The sequence below is a fragment of the Zychaea mexicana genome (assembly GCF_025766255.1).
Source record: "Zychaea mexicana strain RSA 1403 chromosome Unknown BDB00scaffold_1, whole genome shotgun sequence".
NCBI lineage: Eukaryota > Fungi > Mucoromycota > Mucoromycetes > Mucorales > Lichtheimiaceae > Zychaea > Zychaea mexicana.
The window spans coordinates 815,459-841,706 of NW_026516664.1; the positions used below are offsets into that span (position 1 = coordinate 815,459).

The following is a 26,248-nucleotide window of genomic DNA, read 5'->3' on the forward strand; positions in this document are numbered from 1 at the left end:
GATGCTGTGATTCGCTCTCTCGATGCTCCCCAAAACGAGCCCAAACTGCACTTTGTTGACGGCCCTGGAGGAACTGGAAAGACATATCTTTTCAATGCTATACTTGAAAATGTCCGGCGCGCTGATGGTATCGCCCTTGCAGTGGCCACAAGTGGTACGGCAGCTCTTTTGTTGGATGGAGGACGTACGGCTCACTCAACCTTCAAGATTCCATTGGAGGTGAATCGAACGTCTATGTGCAGTTTTACACCTCGATCTGACACAGCAAGATTAATTAAAATGGCGCGTATCATTATTTGGGATGAAGCGTCCATGATAAGCCGCGACCTCATCGAAACTGTGAACCGGAGCATACAAGATACCATGCGCACTGAGGATCCTGCCCTTGCTGATGTCCCTTTTGGCGGTAAAGTTGTTGTGTTTGGCGGTGATTTTCGTCAGGTATGACCTTAATTTAGCACTAAGGTTTGGGGTGGTCAGAGTTAACAATGGGAGCACATCGGCATACGGTTTAATATTGTCTTATGTTATGAATAGGTCCTTCCTGTAATTCCGAATGCTGAGCGCCCGCAAATTGTCGAGCAATGCTTGAACAGAGCTACTGCGATTTGGCGCCATGTTACAGTCCACCACTTACGCAATAATATGCGTGTTCAGCAAGCTGCTCATACAGCTGATGCTACAGAGCTACGCGAATTTGCCGAATACCTACTTCGAATTGGTGATGGTGCTGAGCCATTAGTTCCAAATACAGAAGATAGAGTCTTAATTCCTCGCCAAATGCTGATGCCGCGTTACAACACTAACGAGCTCATTGACGTTGTGTTCGGTGATCTGAACTCACCAAATGTGGACCGTGATTTTCTAACCAGTCGTGCAATTTTGACACCTAAAAACAAGGATGTTGCTGTTCTGAACGAGCGGGTTCTCGATCAGTTTCCAGGCGAATACCTTGAGGAGTTAAAAAGTGCTGACTCGGTCGACGATCCAGAGGACCAAATTGCTTACCCTCCTGAACTCCTTAATTCCCTTGATCCATCCGACCTTCCACCACATTGCCTCAAGCTTAAAGTTGGCTGCCCAGTGATGTTGCTACGAAACTTGCATACTGGAAATGGTCTCTGCAATGGTACTCGATTGATTGTTCGCTCTGTCCGCCGATATGTCCTTGAAGCCGAGATTGCCACTGGACCACAAACTGGCACAATTGTTCTAATTCCACGCATCACCCTCACACCGTCGCAAGCCCGCTGCCCAATACAATTCAAAAGAACGCAGTTCCCTGTTCGATTGGCATTCTCAATGACAATCAACAAAGCCCAAGGTCAAACTTTTGACAGCGTTGGTCTCTACCTACCAGAGCCGCCATTTACACATGGCCTCCTATATGTAGCAATGTCTCGGGTCCGTAGACCATCTGCCATCCACATTATGGTCGATCCAGAAAACTCTACTTCACCTGATCAACCTGGGCTCAATACAAGAAATGTCGTATATAATGAAGTTCTTCTATAACTCATATACGAGCATTTATGCTTTTCTCTATCCATTACTATTGATATACTGTCCCTCTTTCCGTTGCTTCATATAGTTCTCTTTTCCATTTTTCCATTGACTTCACTCTACTCTACTTTATTTTTTCAATCCCATTTCAATACTTAGATTTCTCTTCTTTTACACTCATACCGAACATATATTATGTACTTATACTTACAATTGATAACACATAACACATTAGAGTAATGTAGGGTTTCGGGTGCTTTAGCAGTTAGGGTTTAGTAATATGCAAAGCGAAGTTGTTTAGGCTTGAATACTTCAAGATCACTGATTCAGCCATGAATAAGCAACGAGAGGGGGGTTTGGGGGGCTTGCCCCCCAACCTGGGGGTCAAGGGGGGAACCCCCTTGCGACGCGTTCCCGTTGAATGACACGGAGCGAAGCGGAGGGGCTCATTCAGCCGAGCGAAGCGAGGCAGGGACCGCTAGTTATAATGAAAATCAAACGAAAATCTAAGATCAATAAAAATACTCTTTATTCTATCAAATATTATATCCACATTTTTTAATTTATTGGTATTATTTTCACTTAATAATTTCTTTTCATACATTAATATATTGTATAACAATTGTAAACAATATTCATCTCTTTGAAAATTTTTATTAATGTTACTGCTATCATTATCTTCTTTATCATCATCTGAATTGCTATCATCTGAATTATCATTATCTGAATTATTATTATTTGAATTACCATCATCTGTATAATAACCATCTTCTAAACAATGTTCACAATATGTTCTATTACTATCTTCTTTTACATAGCATCCATTGTATTCAAAATTTCTACATTTATTATATCTTTTCTTTTTAGTATTACTAATATCAGGAGTACTAAGATTTGAAAGACTTCGTTTATTACTATCATTGTTATTATCTTCTATTTCACTATTATCTGTTAATAGCTCATCAATATTTTTTTCTCTATTTTAATTTTCATTACTTACTAATACATCATTACCTTCTAATGAACTATCATCTGTAACAGATGGTGTTGATAAATTTTTTGTTTTATTGTTATTGTATTTTTTCTTTTACTTCCTCTTCTTTTTGTTATTTTATAATATTTTTGATATTTTTCTTCTTGTTGACCATTTTCATTATTATATGATATTTCAAAATCAATTTGTTTATATTTTTCATCATATAAAATATTAACATTTTTAATATTGTTTTCAATCATAAAATTAATTATAATTGATCTTTTTATTTTTGATGTAAATTTTTTATGTGTCTCTTCCATTTTGATATTAGTTTTATATATATTATAAAATTCAATTTTTAAAAAAAATATTATGCAAATTTAGATAAAATTTAAATATCATCGTTTTTTTAAAATTACCATTTGCCGCTTCTTGCCCAAATTGTTACTGGGAAACGGGGAGCAGGTGTAAAGTTGTTTTAAAACATTAGGTCTTTTGTTGCCATGGATACCATTGACGAAGGTAAAGAGTAACAATAACGATGGTTCTGAATGAGAACACGACAATGGCTACTAAAATGTTATAATCCGTGTTACAAAAAGTTATAGAGCAATATGTTCTTGACCAAGAAAATCACCCTTTGAAGTTGGACGAGTTCATCAAGAGCAAACGTCAGTTCATCGCGTCAATAATGGATCTCGGTGAAAATTATAAAGACTTGTGGTCTGCGCGTTTTGCAAAGATTGTCCACAAACATAACTTGACTGTGGTGGGTACTTAAATATATATGACATAAAAAAGAGCAGTTTAATACATGTTTAAAAAGTTCACCGTTATTCATTTTTTATATATTTGGCAAATTGTTAGGCTAAATCCCAGGTTGACTGGGGTGTGCTGACCACAGCATTTTCCGAACATTTATCCAAAAACCAATCGGCAACCCCTTCAGAAGCATCATCGACAAAAAATACCACCACCACCAATAATACCACCCCGAAACTAAAAGAAGGCGACTATAAGAAGTTTGATGCGATGTACCAAAGTCTCAATCGCAACACCTTATGGACACTTAGTACTGGGACGGTGGTGGAAGATAAAGTTAAGGAGCTTGCTATGAAACTGTCCAACGAACAGTAAGTATTTGTTCTTGATTGTTTTACCCTTCCTCTTCTTCTCTCGTACTTAATTTTTTGTTCTTTTCTAGCCCTAGTCATTCAATGATTTTAGACACTTCTGATCCAGTCTGGCTCGAGTATTTCACTAAGAGTGAATTGAAAGAAATAGAGGATGAAAAAAAAGTAACACTCTCAGAATTACCTAAAAGCATGCAAACATATTTGGATTGCTACAACAGCTTGGTAGGTTTCTTGTTTCTTGTTTTTTCTTTGCTTTAAGACATGTATAACATTTTTTTTGCAACAATAGAAAACATTGGATGAACTCTGGAACGAACATACGAAACATAGCCTCCACCCAATTCGTGATGCAGACCTTTACTGGGTTCATTCATCAGTGAGGAATGTGTTGGAGATCTTGATGCATGGCCTGCACAAAAAATTTAAGACTCAAGCTGATTATATGAAGAGAGCATGGTCAATAATTGACTGTTGTTTCAACAATGGAGACCTTGATGTTATTTCGTATGTATCTGGTGGTAAACATTGCGTATGGATTATCATGATAAATTAACTTGTCTGTTTATATTCTGATTAGTGGAGAATATGTCTCTAAAGCCTCTTCAACCCGAGTTAGTCTCGATCGCTCCCTTGCTGCATTATCTAGACGAAAAATCGGTACAAAAACCGACATTCTTTTCACCACGGAATATTTGGAATTCGGCACTGTGGAAGCAGGAAAAATATCTGATGTCAACAGTACAAAAACACTATATGAAGCAGGCATGAAGCTGCCAAAGAACTTGAAAGATATGCTGTATGATCTTGTTCAGGAGTGTCCGTCGCAACTCATAAATACAAAGACATGTGGTATCATCATTTCTGGTGAGTTAATTTACTAATTTGCAATACACTACAATTATTCTTCATCCATCCAGTCCACTAATTCGACTGACTGCTAGGTTTAAATATGCTTCCTATCGTTATGGATTGTCCTTGTGGTTGTGTCTCAAGGATCAATCGTCCAGCTCGGTTTTATCATTATCCATCGACTGCATCCGATTTTCTGAAGAACATCAAGTCCATCATCCGAGTCATTTACCATACAAAAAAAACAATGACTGACGTGTATGATTTATTGAGCGAGACTGAAGATGAAAACGAATATGGTTCTCAGCGACCTATTCTTCTACTGCCATCATTCATCCTAATAACAACAAAATCCGGAAAAAAAAAGAAAGACATCTAGTACCGAATCAGAAGCAGTACCAATTTAATATCCCATCATCGTTGTTTCTGGCGTTGGTATCTATTGCCTAGCTTACTTTTTTGTTCTGTAGCAATTTGTTTCACCTGCAAGCTGTTTTTTTACATAACATGAGTTCTCAAGAGGTATTGCCACCACTGGCGCACAGAATTCCCTGCTAAAAATTGCCTGCTAAATCCATTTATTTGCTAAAATTAGCAGTTTTCCAAACCAGAGTTAGTCACTAACATTGCTAACTTTCAATTTAGCTGACTACCCCCTTTTGCCTAGAGGCCATTTTTCTGCCCCCATAAATCGATAGAAACACCTGCTTATTGTATGTCATCATATACAATGTGTAGTTGTTTTACCCTCAGATAATTTTGATACAGCAGCTTAAAGGTATGATCGTATGTATATAACTGGTAGGAAAAACATGAATGGGATTAATATACTACAGCTTATTATCTATTGATTCTAACAGACAGACAAATTAGGGTTACAAGCGTTCTTTGGTAAGTTACACAAAATATATAAAGTTATATAAAAAAAAATTTTTGATTTTTCATAAAACACTTATTTTCTTTTTCTTTATCAAAATGTTTAAATCAAATGAAACACTATTTCAAACACTTTACGACGATGAACAAGCTATAATCTATTTACAAAAGCAAGGACTTATAAAACCTTTTATTTGTAAAAAATGCGAAAAACCATTATCCATTGGAAAATATTATCAAAGATATCGATTTTATTATTATCCAGATAATATTAGAAAAGGTGTATTTGCCGAAACATTATTTGAAAAAACAAATCTACGACCAATACAAATAGTAGAACTATTATGTCAATGGATGATTGGTATGTATCTTTTATAATATAACATATAGGATATTAATTTATTTTTTATATAGATCCTTCTCCTATAAAAGTGTCTCTATAAATGGGAATCGATGATGAAACAGTTACACGATTATATTCAAAAATACGCTTTGCGATAAAAACATGGATCCTTAACAATCAAGAGTTATGGAAAAATGTAATTGGTAGATAAGATGAAATTGTTGAAATCGACGAATGCTGTTTTGGCAAAACAAAAATTACTACTGCAAAGCATAAACGATACAGAAAACATATATGGATATTAGGTGGTTATCAAAGAAATTCAAATCTGTTCTTTTTGGTGCCTGTTCAAAATCGAAAAATGTCAACATTATTACCAATAATCAAGGATCAAGTTTATCAATGAACAACTATAATCACTGATGGTTTACGATCTTATACAAGCTTACACAAGATGGGATATATTCATAAAGCAATTGATCATTCAAAATATTTTGTGGATCCAAATGATTCAACAATACATACTAACAGTATGGAAGGTTTTTGGATGCATTTAAGAAAACATATGCCCAATATAAAAAAAGATTCTGAGCTATATACATTGTATTTTTTAGATTATGCTTTTAAAAAAAGATATCATCATAATTTGTTTGAAATGTTAAAAACAGTTATTATGTATTATAATGAAAATCAAACGAAAATCTAAGATCAATAAAAATACTCTTTATTCTATCAAATATTATATCTACATTTTTTAATTTATTGGTATTATTTTCACTTAATAATTTCTTTTCATACATTAATATATTGTATAATAATTGTAAACAATATTCATCTCTTTGAAAATTTTTATCAATGTTATTGCAATCATTATCTTCTTTATCATCATCTGAATTGCTATCATCTGAATTATCATTATCTGAATTATTATCATTTGAATTACCATCATCTGTATAATAACCATCTTCTAAACAATGTTCACAATATGTTCTATTACTATCTTCTTTTACATAGCATCCATTGTATTCAAAATTTCTACATTTATTATTATTATTATATCTCTTCTTTTTAGTATTACTAATATCAGGAGTACTAAGATTTGAAAGACTTCGTTTATTACTATCATTGTTATTATCTTCTATTTCACTATTATCTGTTAATAGCTCATCAATATTTTTTTCTCTATTCGTCAAACAAGATCTTTTGAGTTTTTCTTTTACTTTTTTACATGACAAAGCAGAAAAAAAGAAAGGTTTATAGTAACCTTAATCAATATGTCCTTATATACTAGTGTTATGCCTTTTATTTCATTCTGATGTGTATAGTTCATTGACGTTTTGTGCTCTTCTTTGCATTAACCGGTGTAATAATTGATCTGTAATGCATTAACCAGTATATTCGTAGGGCCGAGAAACCTACTAAAACAGGTATCTTCAGAAACGTATCTGCATCAAAGACGGTCCAGCTATTTTGCTGAATTTTGCTGGGGGCTTGAAATTCCGCTACCCAATTAATATTATTTTTTTTTTGTGAAACCTGTGATATCCCAGGTCCAACCAACTTTGACGAGGCCCATATTTTTAAACATTAAGGTAATGCAGTACCGACCCACTAGGTTACAATTAACAATGCAATTTCTATTTAAATCGACCGGAGTTTAAAAACATGCATACTTTTTTTGAATTTAAATATATATCTTCTATTATTCCATGGCTTCTTCCGCTAATTCTCAAAACTTGCCAGACAATGGCTCTGGCACCCAACCCCTACATCCCCATCACTTACAGTGCCTCGCCTCACTTATGCAAAAGTGGCGCAAAAGCACCGTCAATCTTTAATGCAAAAAGAACACGAGATCATCACTATACCTGACGACACTGATGCTCAAAAAACAACCAAGATAATTTATTCCAATGTTTTCTTCCATGTTGGAGGATCTCCCACTTCGGTCCCTAGTGTCTTCTTCGACCTAAGCAGCCGCACTGAACCCCTTGGAAAACTGATGACTTTTATCGGCTGTACCTTTCCCAATAATTGTGGAGCACAACCTGTCCACGAAGGCCCTCGAGTACTTATAGAAGTATACTTTGAAACTGCTGACGAGATTCGATCTGCCTTAACCACCGGTCTCAAGTTCAAAAGCGACGTCCTCATCAAACCTTGCTTGGCTTTAACCTCCAATGCCAACATTACCAAAGTGCGCTTGTCTAAGCTCCCGTTCATGCCCCCTGCACACTTGCTTGCAGGAATTACTACTAGTTTGAATGTATTCGGTCGCGTCCTTGATTGTGGACTTTATCGCGATGCTACTTCCGGTATATTCATGGGGAACGGTTTTGCTGTACTGGACCAACAACCTATTGCGGACGCTCATCCATATAGCGAAATGTCACACAGTATTTCGTGGCTCACATCCGACGACTACTTCTATGCTACCTGGGCCGCAATGCCGTTACACTGTGCAAGCTGTCATAAGCCCGATCATCATGTCCACATTTGCCCGTCTAACCCACGTAACTTCCGCACCTACTGAACTTGTAGTAAAGTTGGTCACATCTCAGTTAACTGCACCGCGGACTGCGACTATACTCAAGGCGCTAAAGGCAACAATGGCTTAAAACGAAGACGAGTTCGTAACATTACTACAGGCCTCACCGACCCAATTACGGCTCCAACAACGCTTGTGCCACCTGAATCTGACGTGGCATCACCTTCTATCGAGGTTCCACAACCAGACACGGTAACTCAGAACGAGGAGACAGCGCCTCTTGAAAGTGACTCAGACGACAGTGACGATGAAGATTTGATGAACATAGTCAAGGAGCTGGAAAATGATGTTACCGAAAAACGCCCCGACGCAACCATCGACAACGTAGCTACAACACTCAGTACCACCTTTGCTGAGAAATCATCCAACCCGTCATCTTTCAACAACATCCTGTAACTCGCAGCCTACCAACAACTTACGCCGATATGGCATACCAACTACCCACTGTCCAACGATGACCGAGCGCACTTGTCGGGACTCCCGGAGGCTGAACAGAAAGTGGCAGCGATTATGCTCCGACTCCACTTTCCACAAGTTGAAACAACAGTTACACGAACGGACCAACAACGAACAAAGAGTGGTCGACTCATTAAACCGACCATGAAAGTTACAGAAAACAAAACGGGGACACCTGCAACTCGCAAATAAGCGTCGATCTGTCATTATAATCAAATATCTAAAAAACACAAGAAAAACAAACAAAACCTAGAAGAACAACAAACAAAAAAAAATGATATCACACACCTCCTTAAAATATGTTCCTTAAACTGTATTAGTTTATGGAAAACACACAATTCTGACGCTAGGTCTTCTCTCATTAGATACCTACACCAACAACAACCACAACTTTTATCACTACAAGAAACCAACGCTACAACAGACGACATCACACAATCCTTCGATTTTCAATTTCAACCTTCAGTAAGCTTATGGACACATCGATGCGGTTTACCGGCCTTTTCTCCCGACATCACCATCACCAAAATTGATATCGACCTAACACGGAACACCGAGCGAATTATCTTCAGCCACATTCAATCGAGATCCAGCACCTTCACACCATTCTATTTTTTGGTTATCTATGCGCCAGCATCTTCCTCTTTACGGGAACGACACACGTTTTTCAACCAGCTGCTCTCATCTTCAATCTTCACCGACGACAGCGGTACCTACACTGATCGCTTAATCATTGCAGGCGATTTTAATTACTATTGCTACAGCTCGGAGCATCATAACTGTGTTCCTAGCGAATGGCGTGCCATGTTAAACACTACTATTGTGGACGGTATCACTGATCACAACGAATTATCACCACTTCCAACCTATCGTCATGGCAACACCTACTATTCCACTCTCGATTTCATATTTGCATCACGATCCTTGCGCCCCCATATTACTAAAGCCTCTGTTCAAAACATTAGTAAAACATGGTCGGATCACAGTCTACTTACTACTTTTATTGAACTTGGTGACAGTCCTCGCGGCAAAGGATACTGGCGTGGAAACCCCTCCTTCACCCAGCTCAAAGAATTCCGACAAGAATTGACGCAAATTTTATCCACCATTCAACCACAACTACAATGCCACCACACAATACAAGATCAATGGGAAGCACTCAAGGAGGAATTGCAACGCTTTATGAAACGTTTTGGCCGTCAACGAGCTGATTGGCGCAAAGAACAACTTCGATTACTGCAATCAAAACGGAATCGTTTGCTCCGCTCCCAACCTCCTCCAGGGATCCTTGCCATGGTTTTACCCTGTGTCGAACAACAAATTGCCTCTATTCAAAAAGAGATTGTTGATACCGCAGCACTTCGCGCAAACACACGATGGCGGGAGCTAGGGGAAACATCCGCAGGATATTTAAAACGCACAGCAGCGCAACGACAAACTCAACGTCTCATCTTATCGCTTCAGCACCCCTACAACAACGACAACATCGCCACCACCTCAGCCGATATTCAATCAGCAGCTCGATCGTTTTATACCGACCTATACACACCAGATCCAGTCAACAGCACCTCCATCACCCATCTACTCAACGCTATTCCTTCAACATGCGTTTTAGACCGTGATGCATGTGAAAATCTCACTACCGATTTTACTATAGAGGATTTGATTGCAGGCGCGAAAAGGGCCCCGCATAAGAGTAGCCCTGGCATGGACGGATTACCCTACGAGCTGTGGTATCTTGTTCTCAAACACCCCGCCTATCAAGAACTTGCGTGTTCCGTCTATAATAAAGCACTCAAGGAAGCGGTATATCCACCATCGTGGTATTCCACTGCCGTTACATTATTACCCAAGAAGGGTGACTTGACTTCTTTGCGCAACTGGCGACCCATCTCATTGATCAACACGGACGCCAAAATTTTCACTTGACTTTTGAACTCAAGACTTATTCAGGCGGCCGATCCACTCATCAATCAATTCCAAATGGGCTTTATGCCCGGCAGATTCGTCGCCAACAATGGATTACTCATCAAACTGGCCATGGAACAAGCTCGCCAAGACCCAACCAGCAACCATATCGTTCTCCAATTGGACGCCGAAAAAGCTTACGATCGGGTATCCCCCATCTATCTACAGAAAGTGATGCAACGTTTTGGCTTTCCCGACACCACCATCTCATCAATCAGCAACCTCTTTTTCTCAACACGTATTCACCTCAACATCAACGGCCATTTGACGGAACCATTCACACAAAAACGTGGCCCACGTCAAGGAGATCCGTTATCATCCATTCTGTTCAATCTCGCCCTAGAACCACTGCTACGTTGTATACTTCAAGATTCAGCCATTCGTGGCTTTCAACCTAATTGCAGCCTAACTAACTCGACTCTGCCAAGCCCTGGTCCTCTAAAGATACTAGCTTATGCCGACGACACGTCCGTTCTCCTTAATTGCCGACAAGACTTCTACCGATTTCAAGTGCACCTGGATCATTATCAAGCCGCTTCAAACGCCAAAATGAACCCACACAAGACCCAGGCTATTTCCCTCAGTGGTAGACCCCTTTCGGAATGGTCCCAGCTCTTGGACGATGCAGGTTATCCTCCTTGTCATACTCGTGCTTCAGCAAATACAGTAATCTATTTAGGGTATCCACTCACCTCTTCCCAGCATCAATTGCAAGTCTTCCTTGACCAACTGCTACTCAAGATTAAAACAACATGCAACATTCACGCTCAACGACAACTATCAATACGGGGCCGCGCAACGATTCTCAACTCTCTAATATTGTCCAAACTGTGGCATGTATTACGTTTAGTTGGCGCTGCACCATCCTCCTTCTTTCGCAAACTACGCTCTATATGCGGCCAGTTTATGATGACAAGGATGTTTCCTCGGATTGGCTTCGATACACTGTGCCTCCCACGATCTCACGGAGGAGTAGGACTTTTGGCCCCGTTACTCCAACAGTCTGCTCTACAACTACGATGGCTTGAACCACTGTTTGCCTTACCCTCACCAACATCTTCATACATCACGACATGTCTTTGGCACCACGTTCTTGGGACATCCAATTCACCACTCGACCCCCGTTTTACGCTCGTTTTCCCTCAGCTACGTGGTTCGGACGCCAAAGATCCTTCCTCGGTCAACTATTTTCTATATCGCGCCATAGACCAACTACCTATCGATTGGATGTCCGCAAACCTGTCCGCAAGTTCTGTCCTTCACCTTCCACTGAACACCATCTGGGCTCCGTCAATGAGCAACGAACAGCTCAGACGACCAGGCTTCAAACATTTACAAGTATCCGATCTCTTCACTTTCGACACCAATCAAGGTTTCATTCGCGCACGCACACCCCTCGAAGGACTTCATTGACCTATTCTGACCCGCCGCTTTTTCAACGATCTAGCACAGGGACGTTTATATTTTGTTGATGGATTTGCTCGCTTATGTCTACCCAGCAGCTTTCCCAACAGCGGCCACTCTGGCACTCCTGGATCACTTGATGCACAACCTATCAGTCGTCGCCTACAACAAACTCTCTCAAAATGGAATACCAAGACATATCGACGCATATTCTGTCCTCCGTCACACTGCAACCCTGCCATTTCTTCCCAACAATGGACTACCTTTTGGACATGGCGCATGGAACATACAGCAAGGAACATCTGGTTTCGTGCGATTCACAACACCACCCTTCCCACAGCTTATCGACGACATCGTTTGAATTTATCCACAGCACCAACAGCAACTTGCAACCTTTGTTTCACGGACGTTGATACCCTCGAACACTTTATCATTGGCTGCGCACGCAAATACGAAATCTGGCAACTCGTTTGGGGTCGCCTACGCCATGCCGATCCAGATCAACAGGCCATCATCACACTAATACGACAACTTGATTTTCCTCCAGACACCTCTTCTAATCACGTAACTATTCAGCAACTCAGCATACCAACGATTGCAGCCTGTATTTTTCAGTCCATTTGGGCTGCTTATTATCGATTCATATTTCACGACGAACCTTTTAATTCTACCTCGGTTGTGTCATGGGCTCTTTCCCTAATAGCACGCTTCCAACCTTCACCCCTCTCTTAACTTTGTATTACATATATCCACAGCAAAAAAACAAAAAAAAACAAAAACATAATCCCCCAGTTCATTAGACGTTTACACTGATCACCACGTATTGTACCAATCTCTGTCATTTCTGCACTTTCGACGACACACCTGATACTCACACAGTCCGTCTCTACCTTTGGCACGCGGAGCTGCAAATAAAATTTTTATTTATAAAATCGATTAGCCCTTACATTATACACTGGGCTTGCACGGGAATATCAAGGGGTAGAAAAAAGCTTGATATTATCTTAATATACAGCTTTATTATAAAATATCAAGGTCTTTTTAGACTTGAAGCATCATATATCGTTGATAACTATACAAGGTATACCGAGTGATATTACAGAAAATTGTACAGTAATGAATTTTAAAATTTTATATCTACACATATCAAAGTTAGTGGGGCCGAGGACTGATGCAAGTCAATCTTAGATTGCTTGCGCAATTTTCTATGTTAAATGTCGTGTGTTATCTCGATCATGCCTTTATCTGAAAACAAGTTTAAAGTGTACGGACAACAAACAAACAACGACGCTCCTTATCATCCTTCCTTTTCTAGGTTTTTCGGTCATTACTCTGATAATCGCATTGAGCAACGAGTGACTCGGCAATACTGTCTTTAAACGAATCGTCATTCGCCTGATAATTACATGTAAGGTGTGTGACAAGCTGTATGTTTCGAAGTTTTGATTTTTTGCCTGGAACAATTAGCCCATCGGATGATTGAATAGGTTTGTTGTGGTTTCACAAACCAAGAATGTTTGATGCATGACAGCACGTGTGTACTTTCATGCCATGTGCACCTATAGTCAGCTGGATTTATTAAGTGTCCACTTTCACAGGAGACTGTCGATTGGTAAAAAAAAAGTTTGGAGAGAAAAGCGTAACCGAAACAGTACTCTTTTGAAGGGCTGCTGATATGATGATACTATGGGAACGGCTCTTTATTTGTACGCAGCTGGTTGTATGTTTGTTACCCAGGCAGTTGGAATGAATCAGGATGGACTCTTTCGTTAAGATAAAGGAAATCTGATATGTTGGGCTGGGGTGTGGCGGAGCTATGTGTCCGGAGAATATACTAGGGCAAAATGCTGCTATCTTGATCCGACGAGTGGAAAAGAACGAGAGAAGAACAGAACAAAATGTCAGTTTTCAAGTTGAAAGCTTCCCGTAGGGCATGATTGGACGAAGTATGTGGCCTTCTTGCAGCTTCGGAAGACCCGGAACCTTGAAATACTCTATTGATTTTTTTTCTCACGGTGCGTTGCTGTATGTATATCCAATGCGATCTTGGTTTTGATACGGTTTCTTCAACCCCTGAGGCTCACACACCAGGGTGCTGTTCCTGGCCGGTGTTACCAGCTAAGCAATATGGTCGGTCGAACTTCGTTCGCTAACAAGGAAAAAGATAGTAACGCATAGCCTTTCTTCTCTTTCCTTTACCTTTCATTATTTCCTTTCGCTTTACTTACTTGCTGTTACCATAACTACTCTAATAAAACCACTACTGTGGCCATTCGCAATGCAACGCCTTGAGCTAATCAGCAGCAGCAGCAGCAGCAGCAGAAAAGGCGACTGTTACCACAGCAACGACCGTGACGACCTCGTTCGCTTACTCACATACGACGTCCTCGGTATAATTTTCTCACACTTGTCGTTTCGCGAACGTATACGGTGCACCCGTGTGTCCAGAAGCTGGCGACTGTTTTTACTGAGCTGGCCCGATCTTTGGCACACGATCGCTGATCGTTATGTCAACCTCGACACCAACTTGTTACCGTACCTTGCATATTTTTCGGCCAAACACGTACGCACGGTTCGCATACCCGAGTTCAGTCAGCAGTCGGTCCAGTTTTTCATCAATCAATCATGTAGATATATTGAAACTTGTGAGTCCCTCAAGACAATAAGAGCGAGGATGAAGAGGAATGGTGTAAGTGGTAACTTTTATATTTCTAACAACGTCTAAATTACAGTGGAAGTGCCCTGTCGACCGACAACACTCATGAGCGTGCATGATATGTTGCTGTTTGCATGTGACACATTGACGGATCTTACAATCCACTCGGGTGTAGGCGATAAGCTCTTGGATACTGTCCTGGACCACTGCCCAAATCTTATTAGTTTCCAATATTCACACAGTGGTTTTTACAGCTTTCCGCACCGCCAACACCAGCATCATCAAGAAACTGGCAGTAATGGCTTTGAAACAACAGGAAAGCGGTACGCACAGCGACCAGATTTACTACGACTGGTATTGGATATTCCACTGGATGAGCAAAGACTCTTATCCATTCTGTCGAGCTGTCCAAACTTGCGACAGCTTCAGCTACGCTCATCTGACATGCAATTCGGCTACTTTGACGTTACGTTAAGGTTTATCCACAGCTATCATCGCCAGCTTCAACATTTGCGCCTTTACGGTGGTATCGCTGCTGCGCGATCATCTTCTTCTTCATTTCCTCCATTATTATCGTTCCGCCTCAATCATCAACACCACGAAATCACGACACAACGACAAGGTTTACGCGAATTGTGGCTCATTGGAACGGACGAAGGATCCAGCACCCACGTTCTTCCGCTTATTCATCAACATCACACTACACTGACAAGCCTGCATATCCAGGGGACACCATTAACATCCAATGCAATGGCTTGCTTGGCATCCTATCGATACCCAGCACTGACCGGACTGCACATCCAGTTGACACACTACAGTCCGCTTGCCAGTGATTTATGCAGCCTGATCCGCCATGCACCCAACTTGACTGACGTTGCCCTGTCCTCCTTTACAGCTACAAACACCGTATCCGATCCCGTCTTAGATGCCTTGCCATCTGGCATTCGACATTTCAAATTGCTGCAGCGACAGAGTTATAGCAACAATAATCTCACTTCTCAAGCACTGATCCACTTCCTGCAACGAGCTGGACCCAGTATCCAAGAATTTCACTTACCCAATGTGCAAGCGGTAACTGACAATGTGCTGGACGTGTTATCGTCACAACAGCGACACACCTACTCATTGGAGACGCTGGACGTCCACGGCAACGAGCAGATAACTAGTGCAGGCATCCGCCGCCTGATAGATAGCCTTGGCGATAGTTTAAAATGGATGAATTTGGGCCAGTGTCCCTTGATTACATTGGATACTGTGCAATATGCTAGAGACAAACTATCCTCTTCAGCAAAGATATACACATAAGCTCAAAGTGTACTGATGTAAATATTGCACGGAAATGATTTTTACCGTGCGAATGAATTTATATTGTATTGAAGGCGTGAGAAGTGAAATTAAAATAGGATATAATAACTTTGCTGGGCCTTGTTTCCTTGTCTCTTCCTCTCTCCTTTTGCTTTACCGCTTTTTTTCTTCTGTCCAATTATGCGATTCTTTGCAAGTGCCATTCGCATCTCACAGCCTGCATTGTCCTCAGGTAAGACCTTTTGCTGAAAGCCTGTTTCATTGAGAGAGGTGGAGTCAAACCCTCTTTCTTGGAAAAAGAGAAGGAAGCTTATGCAGAAATATTTAAAAACAGGGCTGGCGACAACGGCACGCGCGACAGTGACGCCCATGGCCATTATCGGTACATGGCGAACCATTAGTACTTCAGCAGATTCTGCCAGTGTCTCAAGATCGCGACGTGCTCTGTTTTATGGTTTGTATATGTTCAAAGGGGTTGTCTTGGTTTTCTTCTTTGTATGCAATGGCAGTACGCTCACTATCTATTATTACACGGTCAATTTTATAAACGATAACAGTGCCGGGTAGCGATGAGCGCAAGATTCACAAGTCAATTTCTGTGGGTGCTGACTGTGTCGTCTATGATTTGGAGGATAGCGTATCTTTAAATAAAAAAGGCACAGCTCGACATATGGTGATTGATGCATTGGAGGTAAAAAAAATATCATGCAATTCTCGGCTGAGATGAGCGAGCAGGACAGGGAAGAGAGACATGTTCCTCGGTTCATATAAAGATCTGATGATAAATGTGCATATACAGGCATCCGAGCACGGTAAAGCAGAGAAGGCTGTACGCATCAATGCTGTTGGATCAGGTAAATCTGTCTTACATGTGTGTTTAAGCGTGGCCGAGAAAAGTTAATAAATGATGTATTTTATTGGGTGGATAACAGGCCTTGAGTTGGACGATCTCAATGTCATTGTGAGTATACATACCCGTTTATGCCTCTTTACATGTCTTGATTACTAAAGAGCGAAATTGATATCATAGCTCCACTCCAAACGGCTCCAAGCTATTGTGATTCCCAAAGTCCAAAGTGCTAAGGATATCCATTTTGTCAGCCAGATGATTGATGCCGTAGCTGTTGAATCCCAGTAAGTTTTTACAGATTAGGATCAAGCATTATGGAGCGATACGAAAACGCGAGAGCAAACAAACTTACGACAAATGGGTGGAATGTCACGTCTTATAGGCGTAAAAGGATTCGACTGATCGCTTCTGTCGAAAGTGCTTTGGGTATCATGAACATCAAGGAAATTGCTACAGCCGATCCACGATTGGATGCTCTTATTGTAAGTAAAAACGAAGGAAATGATTTATGTGATAGATTATAGAGAGAGAGAGAGAGGTAGAAACAATGTGGTCAACCAACACAAACTCTAATATATCTATAGTTTGCTGCCGAAGATTACTGCGCTGATTTAGGTACGATCCGTTTGTGCGGGCTGTATCTGTTGAAGGTCGACAACTAATAGCAATGGATGCGGACTCTGATGTCATATAGGGTTGATTCGCACTGGCACGCGCAAGGAAATGCTGTTTGCACGACAAATGATCGTCAATGCAGCAGCTGCATACGGATTACAGTCGTTGGATCTGGTATATAATAGATGAACACGGTGCTACGAATATCACCATCGATTAGTCACTGACATTTACTTCTATGCGGATAATCAGGTATGTGTAGATTTCCAGAACCCAGCCGTATTGCACGATGAGTGCAAAGAAGGCCGAGAGTTTGGTTTCACTGGCAAGCAAGCAATCCATCCTGCTCAGATCGATGTTATTCAAGAGATGTTTTTGCCCGATCCTTCAGGTACGTTCCATATACATAGCGATGGAGTACAAGAAAAAGGAAAGAGACACTGAAAAATATGTGTGTTAGATTTGAAGCGTGCTATCAAGATCCTTCAAGGATTTGAGCATCATGCTGAACGAGGCGTTGGTGCTTTTAACCTGGATGGCAAAATGTAAGCGAATCAACGAAATGGATTGGGGTCGACCAGACCGCTAATAAGTTTCACTCTTCTCTCCATCATAGGATTGATATGCCGGTTGTAAAGTGGGCACAGAAGGTTGTGAGTAAAGCCAAGGCCGGAGGTATGGAATTGCCTCACGTTGATTTGCCTTCTAGCGGAGGCAGCAGCAGCGAAAGTGCAAGTGTTGGTGAAAAAGGAAACAGAGAAGCAACCGTAAAAAGCAAAAAGTAGATCTTATATCAGGGAAAAAATAAATAAAACAGTAAGATACTTGCTACGCTCTTTACTGTATCTTTTAGCGCTCGTTAAGTTCAACCCAATGATGTGCTCTCTTGTTCATCTTCTTCTTTTTCTCTTTCAACAAAGACACATGCATGGATCATGTAGTAAAAGGAGAAAAGAGACCGTTGGATCGAGTTTAACCAAATTAGAATTTTTTTTCCTTCTATCATCACCATCATCATCCCTTAATATCCTTCAATTTCGTCTTCGCCAAATAATAACGAAATCGGAGTAGGTTTCCAATTCACCATCATATACGTATGTCTAACGAGAGCAAGCTGGTCATTGTGTAGCACGTCGGAAGCTTACCAATGTATTTGATGTAATAAGCTGCATGATCCGGAAAGACGAAACAAACTTGATGTACGTCGCCGGCCCGTTAGTTGTACGCCACTAGACTACATATATACTGCACATCCCTGGCGAGCTACATCCATATATAACGATCATGACCGGGAAGCGAAATAAGACACAGGTAGGGGGATTTGCAGTTTTTCTTTAAGGAGGGCATCTCTAATTCTGGATACCATATGCTATACACTATGCCTTGTCAGCCCCCAGATACAAACAATCTTTCGCATATTACACTTGACCTTTTTTGAAAGGATGCTTCGTGTTTTATAATCTTTGTACCTCTATATATTTTATAAATGGATGACTGGTTGAATCGCGGTAATTTTTGATATATTAACAGATCATCCCCGAGAGCGCGGGATCGTCTCTTTCACCGCTCGCATTTACTTTTTGTTGCTTTACATTTTTATCCTACTGCTCTTTGTTTCTAGTGGACTCATACAAGTAGTAGTACGAGAATAATTATTACCACCAACCTCTACACACAATTGACGAATCGACTCAAACTAAACCACCAAGCGATTATTCAACTAATGGCGCATCCATCAACTACGCCAACACCTGATCATGGTTACTACGAAGAAAGACGTGCTGACTCGCCATACTATCAAGAAGACCACGGCCCTGTAGCTGCTGCTGGTGGAGCAGGAGCGTGGTCCAATAATAACTACAGCGGTACTCCAGTAGAAGACCCTTACAATGGTACAGTATGCCATGTACAAACACATGATAATACGACGAGCAATACAGAATTGACAAGTTCTTTTACTAATGACAGAAACTATATGTTGTAATCATTGTAGAGAAAGAAGCGCCGAAAAAGAAAAAGAAAACATGTGCCAACTTTATCTGCTGTCCATGCTGCTGTTGCTGTCCAATGTGGATACGCTGCATCTGTTGTTTTATTTTGATTGTAATTATCATTCTAGCCATTGCTGCAGGTGTCTTGGTCGCCATGTTCAAGGTGCCTACCATTGAAATGAACGGGGTGACCAATGATCCAAGTGGGTTACCACGGTTTCAGAGGCAGGGCCGACAATATAATGAGAACATGGCGTTCACCATCAATTTGGGCCTCATGTTTGGCATCAACAACCCGAACGTTGAAACACTCACGCTGGCGTCTGTCGAAGCGATTGCTTTTTATCCGACAGCGCCTACAACAGCCATAGCCGATGGTCAAATCAACGATGTTCATATCAACCGCTTTGGGTTCACCAACTTCACGTTTCCAATTCATATCCATTACAACAACACGGCCGATCCGAATTTCAGCATGCTTCGAGATATCCACTCCAGATGTAGCAATGGGCAAGATTTAAGCGTGAACGCAGATATCAAACCGGTCGTGAGTGTGATTGGTGTGCATATACCCATTCCAACGATCCATCATACTGTCAACTTTGCATGTCCTATTCCAGTAAGTCTTTGAAAACATCTCTCTGGTAGACGGCAGTAAAGAAGGGGCGTGGGGGAAGTAGGATGTAATAGTAGTTTCTAACGCCTGTTGCAACACCCATACTAATGCAATTGATTTTGGGTCTTTCAAATAGGCTAGTGAATTACCTCAAGCGGTCGTCCCTTTCTGAAGACAAATCCTTCGTTTACATTATATCAAATACATTACCCTGTAATATCTGTCTCTTTGTTTTGCCGTTGTATAAGCCTTTACAATCCTATAATTAAGCAGTTCTACTCAATGCTTCGCAGCAGGGCGTTGTTTCATATTGAGAAAGATATAGGTTCTCACATTTAGTGAGTTCGGCATTAGACTCATACCGTCAAAACAGTTTGCTGAACAGCTACAGAACAGCATTAGCGCTATTATTACAGGCACCACAAGGCATCGCTGCAGCAGCCGTCCATAAGAAGTTTTTCTCTTTGTGCAACGACAATTCGCGTATATGGCAAGAAATTACCGTCACTGCTTACTGATTGCCATTTTAAGACGATTTCATTATGCAGAAAAAGAAACGCGTTGTTTGCGCTGTTTCCTTCCCTGTTCCTTTCTACCTGTTTCTATATCGCAATCACACACAAGCAGAATGGCAGTGGAAGAAGCAAGATTGTTCGCAAACAACTTTTGGGTAAACAGCTACCTCCAATTGCTAATGACGACCGAAATGCTGGATAATAAAATAACAATATCACTTTAGGGCAAAGACGATGCAGGGTACAATGTACTCATGCACAAAATGAACATGGCGAAAAAAACCTGCGAAGATCTTAGAGCATTGTATAGTGCAAAGTAAGGATACTTAAATACTTTCTATTGACCGCCTTGTTATATACTGGGTTGCGATTTTGTAACGGGTCGGTACTGGATATTTGAATGAAAAACGATAAAAGCTTCTAACACAGGCACAATACTATTGTTGTTATTCAGAGCATCTTTGCACGAGGATTTTGGCAAAAAGCTAGCCAAACAGACCAAGATGGAACTCGGACGCGAAGAAACCGGTACGCTCAAGATACTATTCGCGTCGGCGCAAAAGGAAATGGAAGCAGCAGCTCAAGCCAACATTGAGCTTGCGCAAAAAATTCGTAGCGAGTTAGAATTATCGATAGAAAATTTTATATTGGAGCAAAAAGATCGACGAAAGCTAGTAAGTCATAAGAATGGAAAGTCAATCTTTGTTAGAAAAAACAGTGCCCGTTCCTTGATTTTTAAGTTTTTTGTGGTCTATGTCTGTTAGGTGCAAACAAATGTTGACAAAGCGCATAGAAACAAACAGCTTCACGCTGCTCATGTCGCAAAGGTATATTTATTCAACGCTACAGAAATGAGTTTATACAGAAGATGAAAATGTGGATTTCTTACTAAATCACGGACTTGTAGGCAAAAGAGAAATACGAAGCGGAATGTGCGAAACAAGTCAGTTTGGAAAGCCAGCTGACTTCTACGTCGGTTGGATACAGGGAAGCAGATCGACTTCGTCAGAAACTCGAACGAAGTCAGAATGAGATTAAAACTTTGGGTAAAATCTTTGTTCTTTTCACCTGTCCAATATGGTATATACTCATTCGTAAGGGAGCCTACATCATATCTGTAAGGAAGGCTGAATGTATGTGTTTATCAATATTAGAGAAGGAATACAAGAATGCCTGCAGCAAGCTTGCCGATGCCACCGCCACTTGGAACAGCGAATGGAAAGTTGCTTGTTATGTAAGCAAACTATATATATTACAAACAAGATATGAAAATATATTGTACATCGCGGCTAATCGATACATGTATTCATATTCTTAGCGGTTTCAAGATATGGAGGAAAAGAGGATCGAGTTTCTTCATCATAGTCTTTGTATTTACGTCAATATCTTGTCCACAGCATCTGGGCAAGATCAAGAGGTATTTATACGTCTTAGAGTCTTATAAAAATGAATACCAGGTACTTAAAGCTCACATGGATCGAATTATGTTTAGTCTTATGAGCGCTTCTGGAAGGCCCTTGATCAATGCAATCCAAAGGCAGACATCGAGCAGTTTATTGAGGAAAGGGGGACCGGAAACATGATACCAGGTAAAGCAAAATTGGTTACACATCTACAGTAACTCTTACAAACTCGCATAGTCGGATAACTAAATAACAGGATGGTTTTTAGAGCCACCCGTCTATGTCGACTACAACGATGATCCAGCAAAGACGTTACCCAGATACCAAATAGCTCAATTTACTGAAAATGATAATAATTTTACGACTACAACAACAGCAACAGCAATATACAATGTACCCACATCATCCACATTGACTGGAACTATAAGCAGTGTTGCCGGAGGAGCAATAACCAATATTATCAAGTCAACAGCCAAACGATCCACCAGCTTTTGTGAGCCGAAACGACGTTCATCGACTCGATTAACAAAGCAGTTACCGCCAGTAGTACACCAACAGCCGCAACAACGATCATCGGCAAAGGACGAGCAAATTGTAACACGATTAGATAACCGTCGAGTCAACCTGTACGCCAGCGTAAATGAAAAATTAAAAAAACCTGCACCCGCTGCTGCTGATGGTACTGCTACTGCTACTACTATACACCAACATTGTCACGAAGAGGAAGAGGAAGAATCCATTGATCCGCGGGCACAAGTAGTGGTTTCTATCGGAAACAACATGTTTTCCGTCGACAATCAACATACCGTAACGACAGACACTACTACAACCGCTCCCCGCAGATCTTCGATACGCTCCAAGACGAAAAGGCGATCCACGAGTAGCTTATATCATGAACACCATGCGGATATGGAGGAAGCATTCAGTGACTCAATCAAAGATCTATTACAAGAATTAGGTGTACAGCAGCATCAACAACAACCATCATCGACTACAAGGGCAGCAGTGGATAAGATGCGGAGGCGACAGAGCCTCAATAACAGCAGCAATAATATCAGCAATAATGGCCATCAACGCTATTCAATGGAGGCTACTACCACTGCCGAGTCCATCACTGCTAGTGCCGGTATGACTGCTGCCGCCAATACTCCAGTGATAACGACAACAACGATGAGCGGTAACCGTATGATATGGGCTCGTGCACTCTATGACTGTTATAGCGAACGGCCAGAGGATTTGAGCTTTACTAGAGGACAGTGGCTAGCTATTGTACGTAATGATGATCTCCAATGGTGGCTCGCTCATAAATGGGATGATGCGAGCGGTAGACTTTCTGAAACATGCGGCTATGTCGCAAGCAACTTTGTACAGATCTGTTAATAATTGGTAATAATATATGTTTAGCTAACATTCCAAAAAAAAGACACACACATGCACTGCGAGACTAATAGATGAGAGAAGAACCATTCTACTATATTACTGAAAGAAAGAAGTTATGTTGTGTAGTGTGAGTGGGAGACAAAGGGAATGATAGTTGACAAAGAGGGGGATGTCTACAAAACCGGGATGGGAGAATATCTGCTATGTGTATCCATTGACAATAACCAAGATGATAATTTGTATAAAGAGAAACATGTGATGTGTGTGTTTTTGTGTATGAAAAGGTGTGTGGGCGGTGGATTGAAGGGAAGTTGGTTAGAGAAAGATGGTAAGCGTGTGTTTATAAAGAGTAGGTGAACCATACTCGCAATATTAGTAATACTTTAGTTAGAGGATGGAGCCAAGGTTTCAAAGTCCTTGTACAGCCAACCAGATTCTGCACCCATGGTATCCACAAATTTGCTGTCACTCTGAGCAAGGATTTTCTCGCGCAAGTCACCAAAGATGGCCTCGCCTGTCTTGTTATTAAAGTGCTTTGGGATCCACGTCTCGTTCTTCTCAGCCCGTTCCTTGCGCAATGCGCGTTGTTCGTTTTCAATGGCCGATTTTTCAGCGGATGCAGTCATGTAATCGCCTGCCTTTAATGCCTCGGCCACCTTGTGCCAGATACGACGTGATTCCAATTCGCCTTGCTGATCAATTTCTGCCACCTTGGGTGTAGGCTTCTCCATCGTCGTCAAATCCAAGAAGGGTTCAGCAGAGCCGCCATTTTTGGTCAAAGTCGATTTGCCCGTCCATTGGCCTTCAATCACAGTTGCCTTGGGTAGTAATTCTGCGTGGGTCACGTTGGCCTTGAAATGATGCAGTTCACCAGAAATCCAGCCCTTGGTTGTGTATTCGATCGATGCATAAAAGCCGCTGGACGACTGGACGTAGGATGTGCCATACAATTCAACATAGGGTGCTGCATACCAAATACCATTTACCGACAAGGATGGCAGCGTAAAGAGATAGGTTTCATTTCGCTGGGTCAGCTTCAGCGTGCAGTAACCGACCTGATCAACCAACATTTGTGTGCCCGAAAAGCGCGTCTTTTGTCCGTCATGGCCATTGATGATGATACCGGCATCCTTGTTTTCGATAAAGAAGCCAGACACTGGCGGATGATGCGAAACTTGCTCACATACAATATGTGTGCCGTCATCCCACGAGCAGATGAATTGTTCGCCCAAGATGGGGTTGAAAGGTTTCTTTTCCCATTCGCCCTTGGGGACGCGGCTGGAAAATGATCCGTTCAAGGACGAAATGAACCACTTGATTGCAGCATAGAAACGCTCTTCAGCAGAATCAGAATTGCCGATCGTGGTAAGCTACATGGTATATCGTTATATCGGTGAGTCCAATGTACATACACTGTCACCTCCCCCTCCCCTCCCCTTTGTCCACAGTGTTGTAGCTTGTTGCTACTATACCACCGTCTTACCAGTACTGGCTGATCAGCCCAAAACGAGCTATACAAAGTAAAAAAAAAGGGGGGGGGTTAGTTACAAAAATCTTATCGATGAAACAAACTCTGGTGCACGTGTTCGAAAGTCGAACTTGGTCCTGGATGTCACTGTTATACGCCTGAAAAGAACTGCCCTCTCCCATTGATATGGCACGTAGAAAATGGCCAACTCGCTTTCTCTCTCACACCATCCAAACACGTTTATGATGAGACTGTTCCTCCACTCTACTTGTTCCAAGAGCGGAAGGTAAAGGAGCAGCATTGACCGCGGCTTATCGTTTCATATGATAACTGTTTTGTGAAAACTCCTCCTCTCACCGTAAAGCAAAACAAAAAGTAGCAATAACCACCCCAATTCACAACATTCCTCCTTCCATTGCGATGCCCGTTTGATGGGTGAGGACGCGTCGCCAGGGCAACATAAACGAATGACATGACAACCAAGCTTCTCTTTGCCCTGAATACGGGAAGAGAGAGAAACAGATCACTTACGAATATTCCAGCAAGGAAATGGGAGCAAGCAGGAACGATGGGCAAGTCAAGCTTGAGAGGTCACCCGTGAATGAGGCCAACGTTTTGAGAAAGGAAGAAAAGCTACCTTGCTGGTCAGCGGGAATGCTTTCAAGTGCGGATGCCTCAGCTGTTGTCATGTCGATAAACTTTTTGTATTGCGTATATGTGGGTTTGAGGAGTATGGTAAAGGGCTGGTTTGGTTGGAACGAGTTTAAAAAGAAGGGTTCCTCAAAATAGAAGGCGCTTGAAAAAAAAAAAAAAAAAGTACCAGAGGTACCACTGGAACTTGGTCAACAGGCACGTCACTGGATGAGCACTGGATAATCGCTAGCCGGGCCGAATCGGCGGGGATTTTCCATAGCACACATCTTCTATTTGCGTCAGGTACCCTAGTTCCGTTTCATTTTTGTGGATATAAAGCGAATTGAATCAAGGACAATCAACGAATGTCCACTTGTGGGGATTCTGTATCGTCTATCCCGTTCATTATTCTCTGGTCTATCGCTAAGTAGAGCAACATGATGTCTGGAAATTGGCAGAAGGTAAAATTAACAGATATCGACCATATATCGCCATCCTTATATCGCCACTTATAGGGGGTTACTCGAGGGAACGTAAACGATGCACAGTGTAACAGTGCAAGATAATCATCCATGTCTTCTTTAACCGATCGATTTTGTGCGATCACTGTTTTTAAGCTTTGAATAATGACCTTTCTCCTTGTTTAAGGGCATTTCGAGACGACACTACATTGTGTATCAATGTTTGTAAGGTACAAATTAACCAGAATTAATGATATATATACGTATATCATCAAAGTCATTGTCGTTATTATCAG

The 26,248-nt window shown here is 41.2% G+C and overlaps 6 protein-coding genes across 6 annotated transcripts; 5 read left to right on the forward strand and 1 right to left on the reverse strand.

Moving 5' to 3' along the window:
- Positions 1-3,696: 3,696 nt before the first annotated feature.
- BDB00DRAFT_753200 (uncharacterized protein) lies at positions 3,697-4,496 on the forward strand (the record flags this gene model as incomplete). The annotated part of the gene is made up of 3 exons (XM_053118679.1): positions 3,697-3,837; positions 3,905-4,119; positions 4,193-4,496. 3 exons carry the CDS (start codon positions 3,697-3,699, stop codon positions 4,494-4,496), a joined length of 660 nt encoding a protein of 219 aa, XP_052985938.1.
- Positions 4,497-14,337: 9,841 nt separating this feature from the next.
- On the forward strand, positions 14,338-16,020 carry BDB00DRAFT_866534 (uncharacterized protein; the record flags this gene model as incomplete). The annotated part of the gene is made up of 2 exons (XM_053126239.1): positions 14,338-14,686; positions 14,792-16,020. 2 exons carry the CDS (start codon positions 14,338-14,340, stop codon positions 16,018-16,020), a joined length of 1,578 nt encoding a protein of 525 aa, XP_052985939.1.
- A 118-nt stretch (positions 16,021-16,138) lies between these two features.
- On the forward strand, positions 16,139-18,343 carry BDB00DRAFT_795080 (Pyruvate/Phosphoenolpyruvate kinase-like domain-containing protein). The gene is made up of 12 exons (XM_053121356.1): positions 16,139-16,252; positions 16,355-16,474; positions 16,578-16,711; positions 16,820-16,874; positions 16,953-16,981; positions 17,051-17,154; positions 17,253-17,352; positions 17,455-17,485; positions 17,565-17,659; positions 17,738-17,876; positions 17,946-18,030; positions 18,102-18,343. The coding sequence occupies exons 1-12, from the start codon at positions 16,201-16,203 to the stop codon at positions 18,268-18,270; spliced, it is 1,113 nt and encodes a 370-aa protein (XP_052985940.1). The 5' UTR covers positions 16,139-16,200; the 3' UTR covers positions 18,271-18,343.
- Positions 18,344-19,630: 1,287 nt separating this feature from the next.
- On the forward strand, positions 19,631-20,092 carry BDB00DRAFT_746402 (uncharacterized protein; the record flags this gene model as incomplete). The annotated part of the gene is made up of 1 exon (XM_053118549.1): positions 19,631-20,092. A coding segment is annotated over one exon (462 nt), but the record flags the coding sequence as incomplete, so codon positions are not given.
- Positions 20,093-20,720: 628 nt separating this feature from the next.
- BDB00DRAFT_866537 (uncharacterized protein) lies at positions 20,721-23,390 on the forward strand (the record flags this gene model as incomplete). Its single annotated transcript, XM_053126240.1, has 9 exons — positions 20,721-20,762; positions 20,832-20,923; positions 21,062-21,281; positions 21,372-21,434; positions 21,515-21,653; positions 21,762-21,841; positions 21,926-22,024; positions 22,100-22,196; positions 22,279-23,390. The coding sequence occupies 9 exons, from the start codon at positions 20,721-20,723 to the stop codon at positions 23,388-23,390; spliced, it is 1,944 nt and encodes a 647-aa protein (XP_052985942.1).
- Positions 23,391-23,581: 191 nt separating this feature from the next.
- BDB00DRAFT_12265 (uncharacterized protein) lies at positions 23,582-25,652 on the reverse strand. Its single transcript, XM_053116152.1, has 3 exons — positions 25,390-25,652; positions 24,874-24,901; positions 23,582-24,760 (listed from the first exon to the last, which is right to left on the reverse strand). The coding sequence occupies exons 1-3, from the start codon at positions 25,545-25,547 to the stop codon at positions 23,774-23,776; spliced, it is 1,173 nt and encodes a 390-aa protein (XP_052985943.1). The 5' UTR covers positions 25,548-25,652; the 3' UTR covers positions 23,582-23,773.
- Positions 25,653-26,248: the final 596 nt, after the last annotated feature.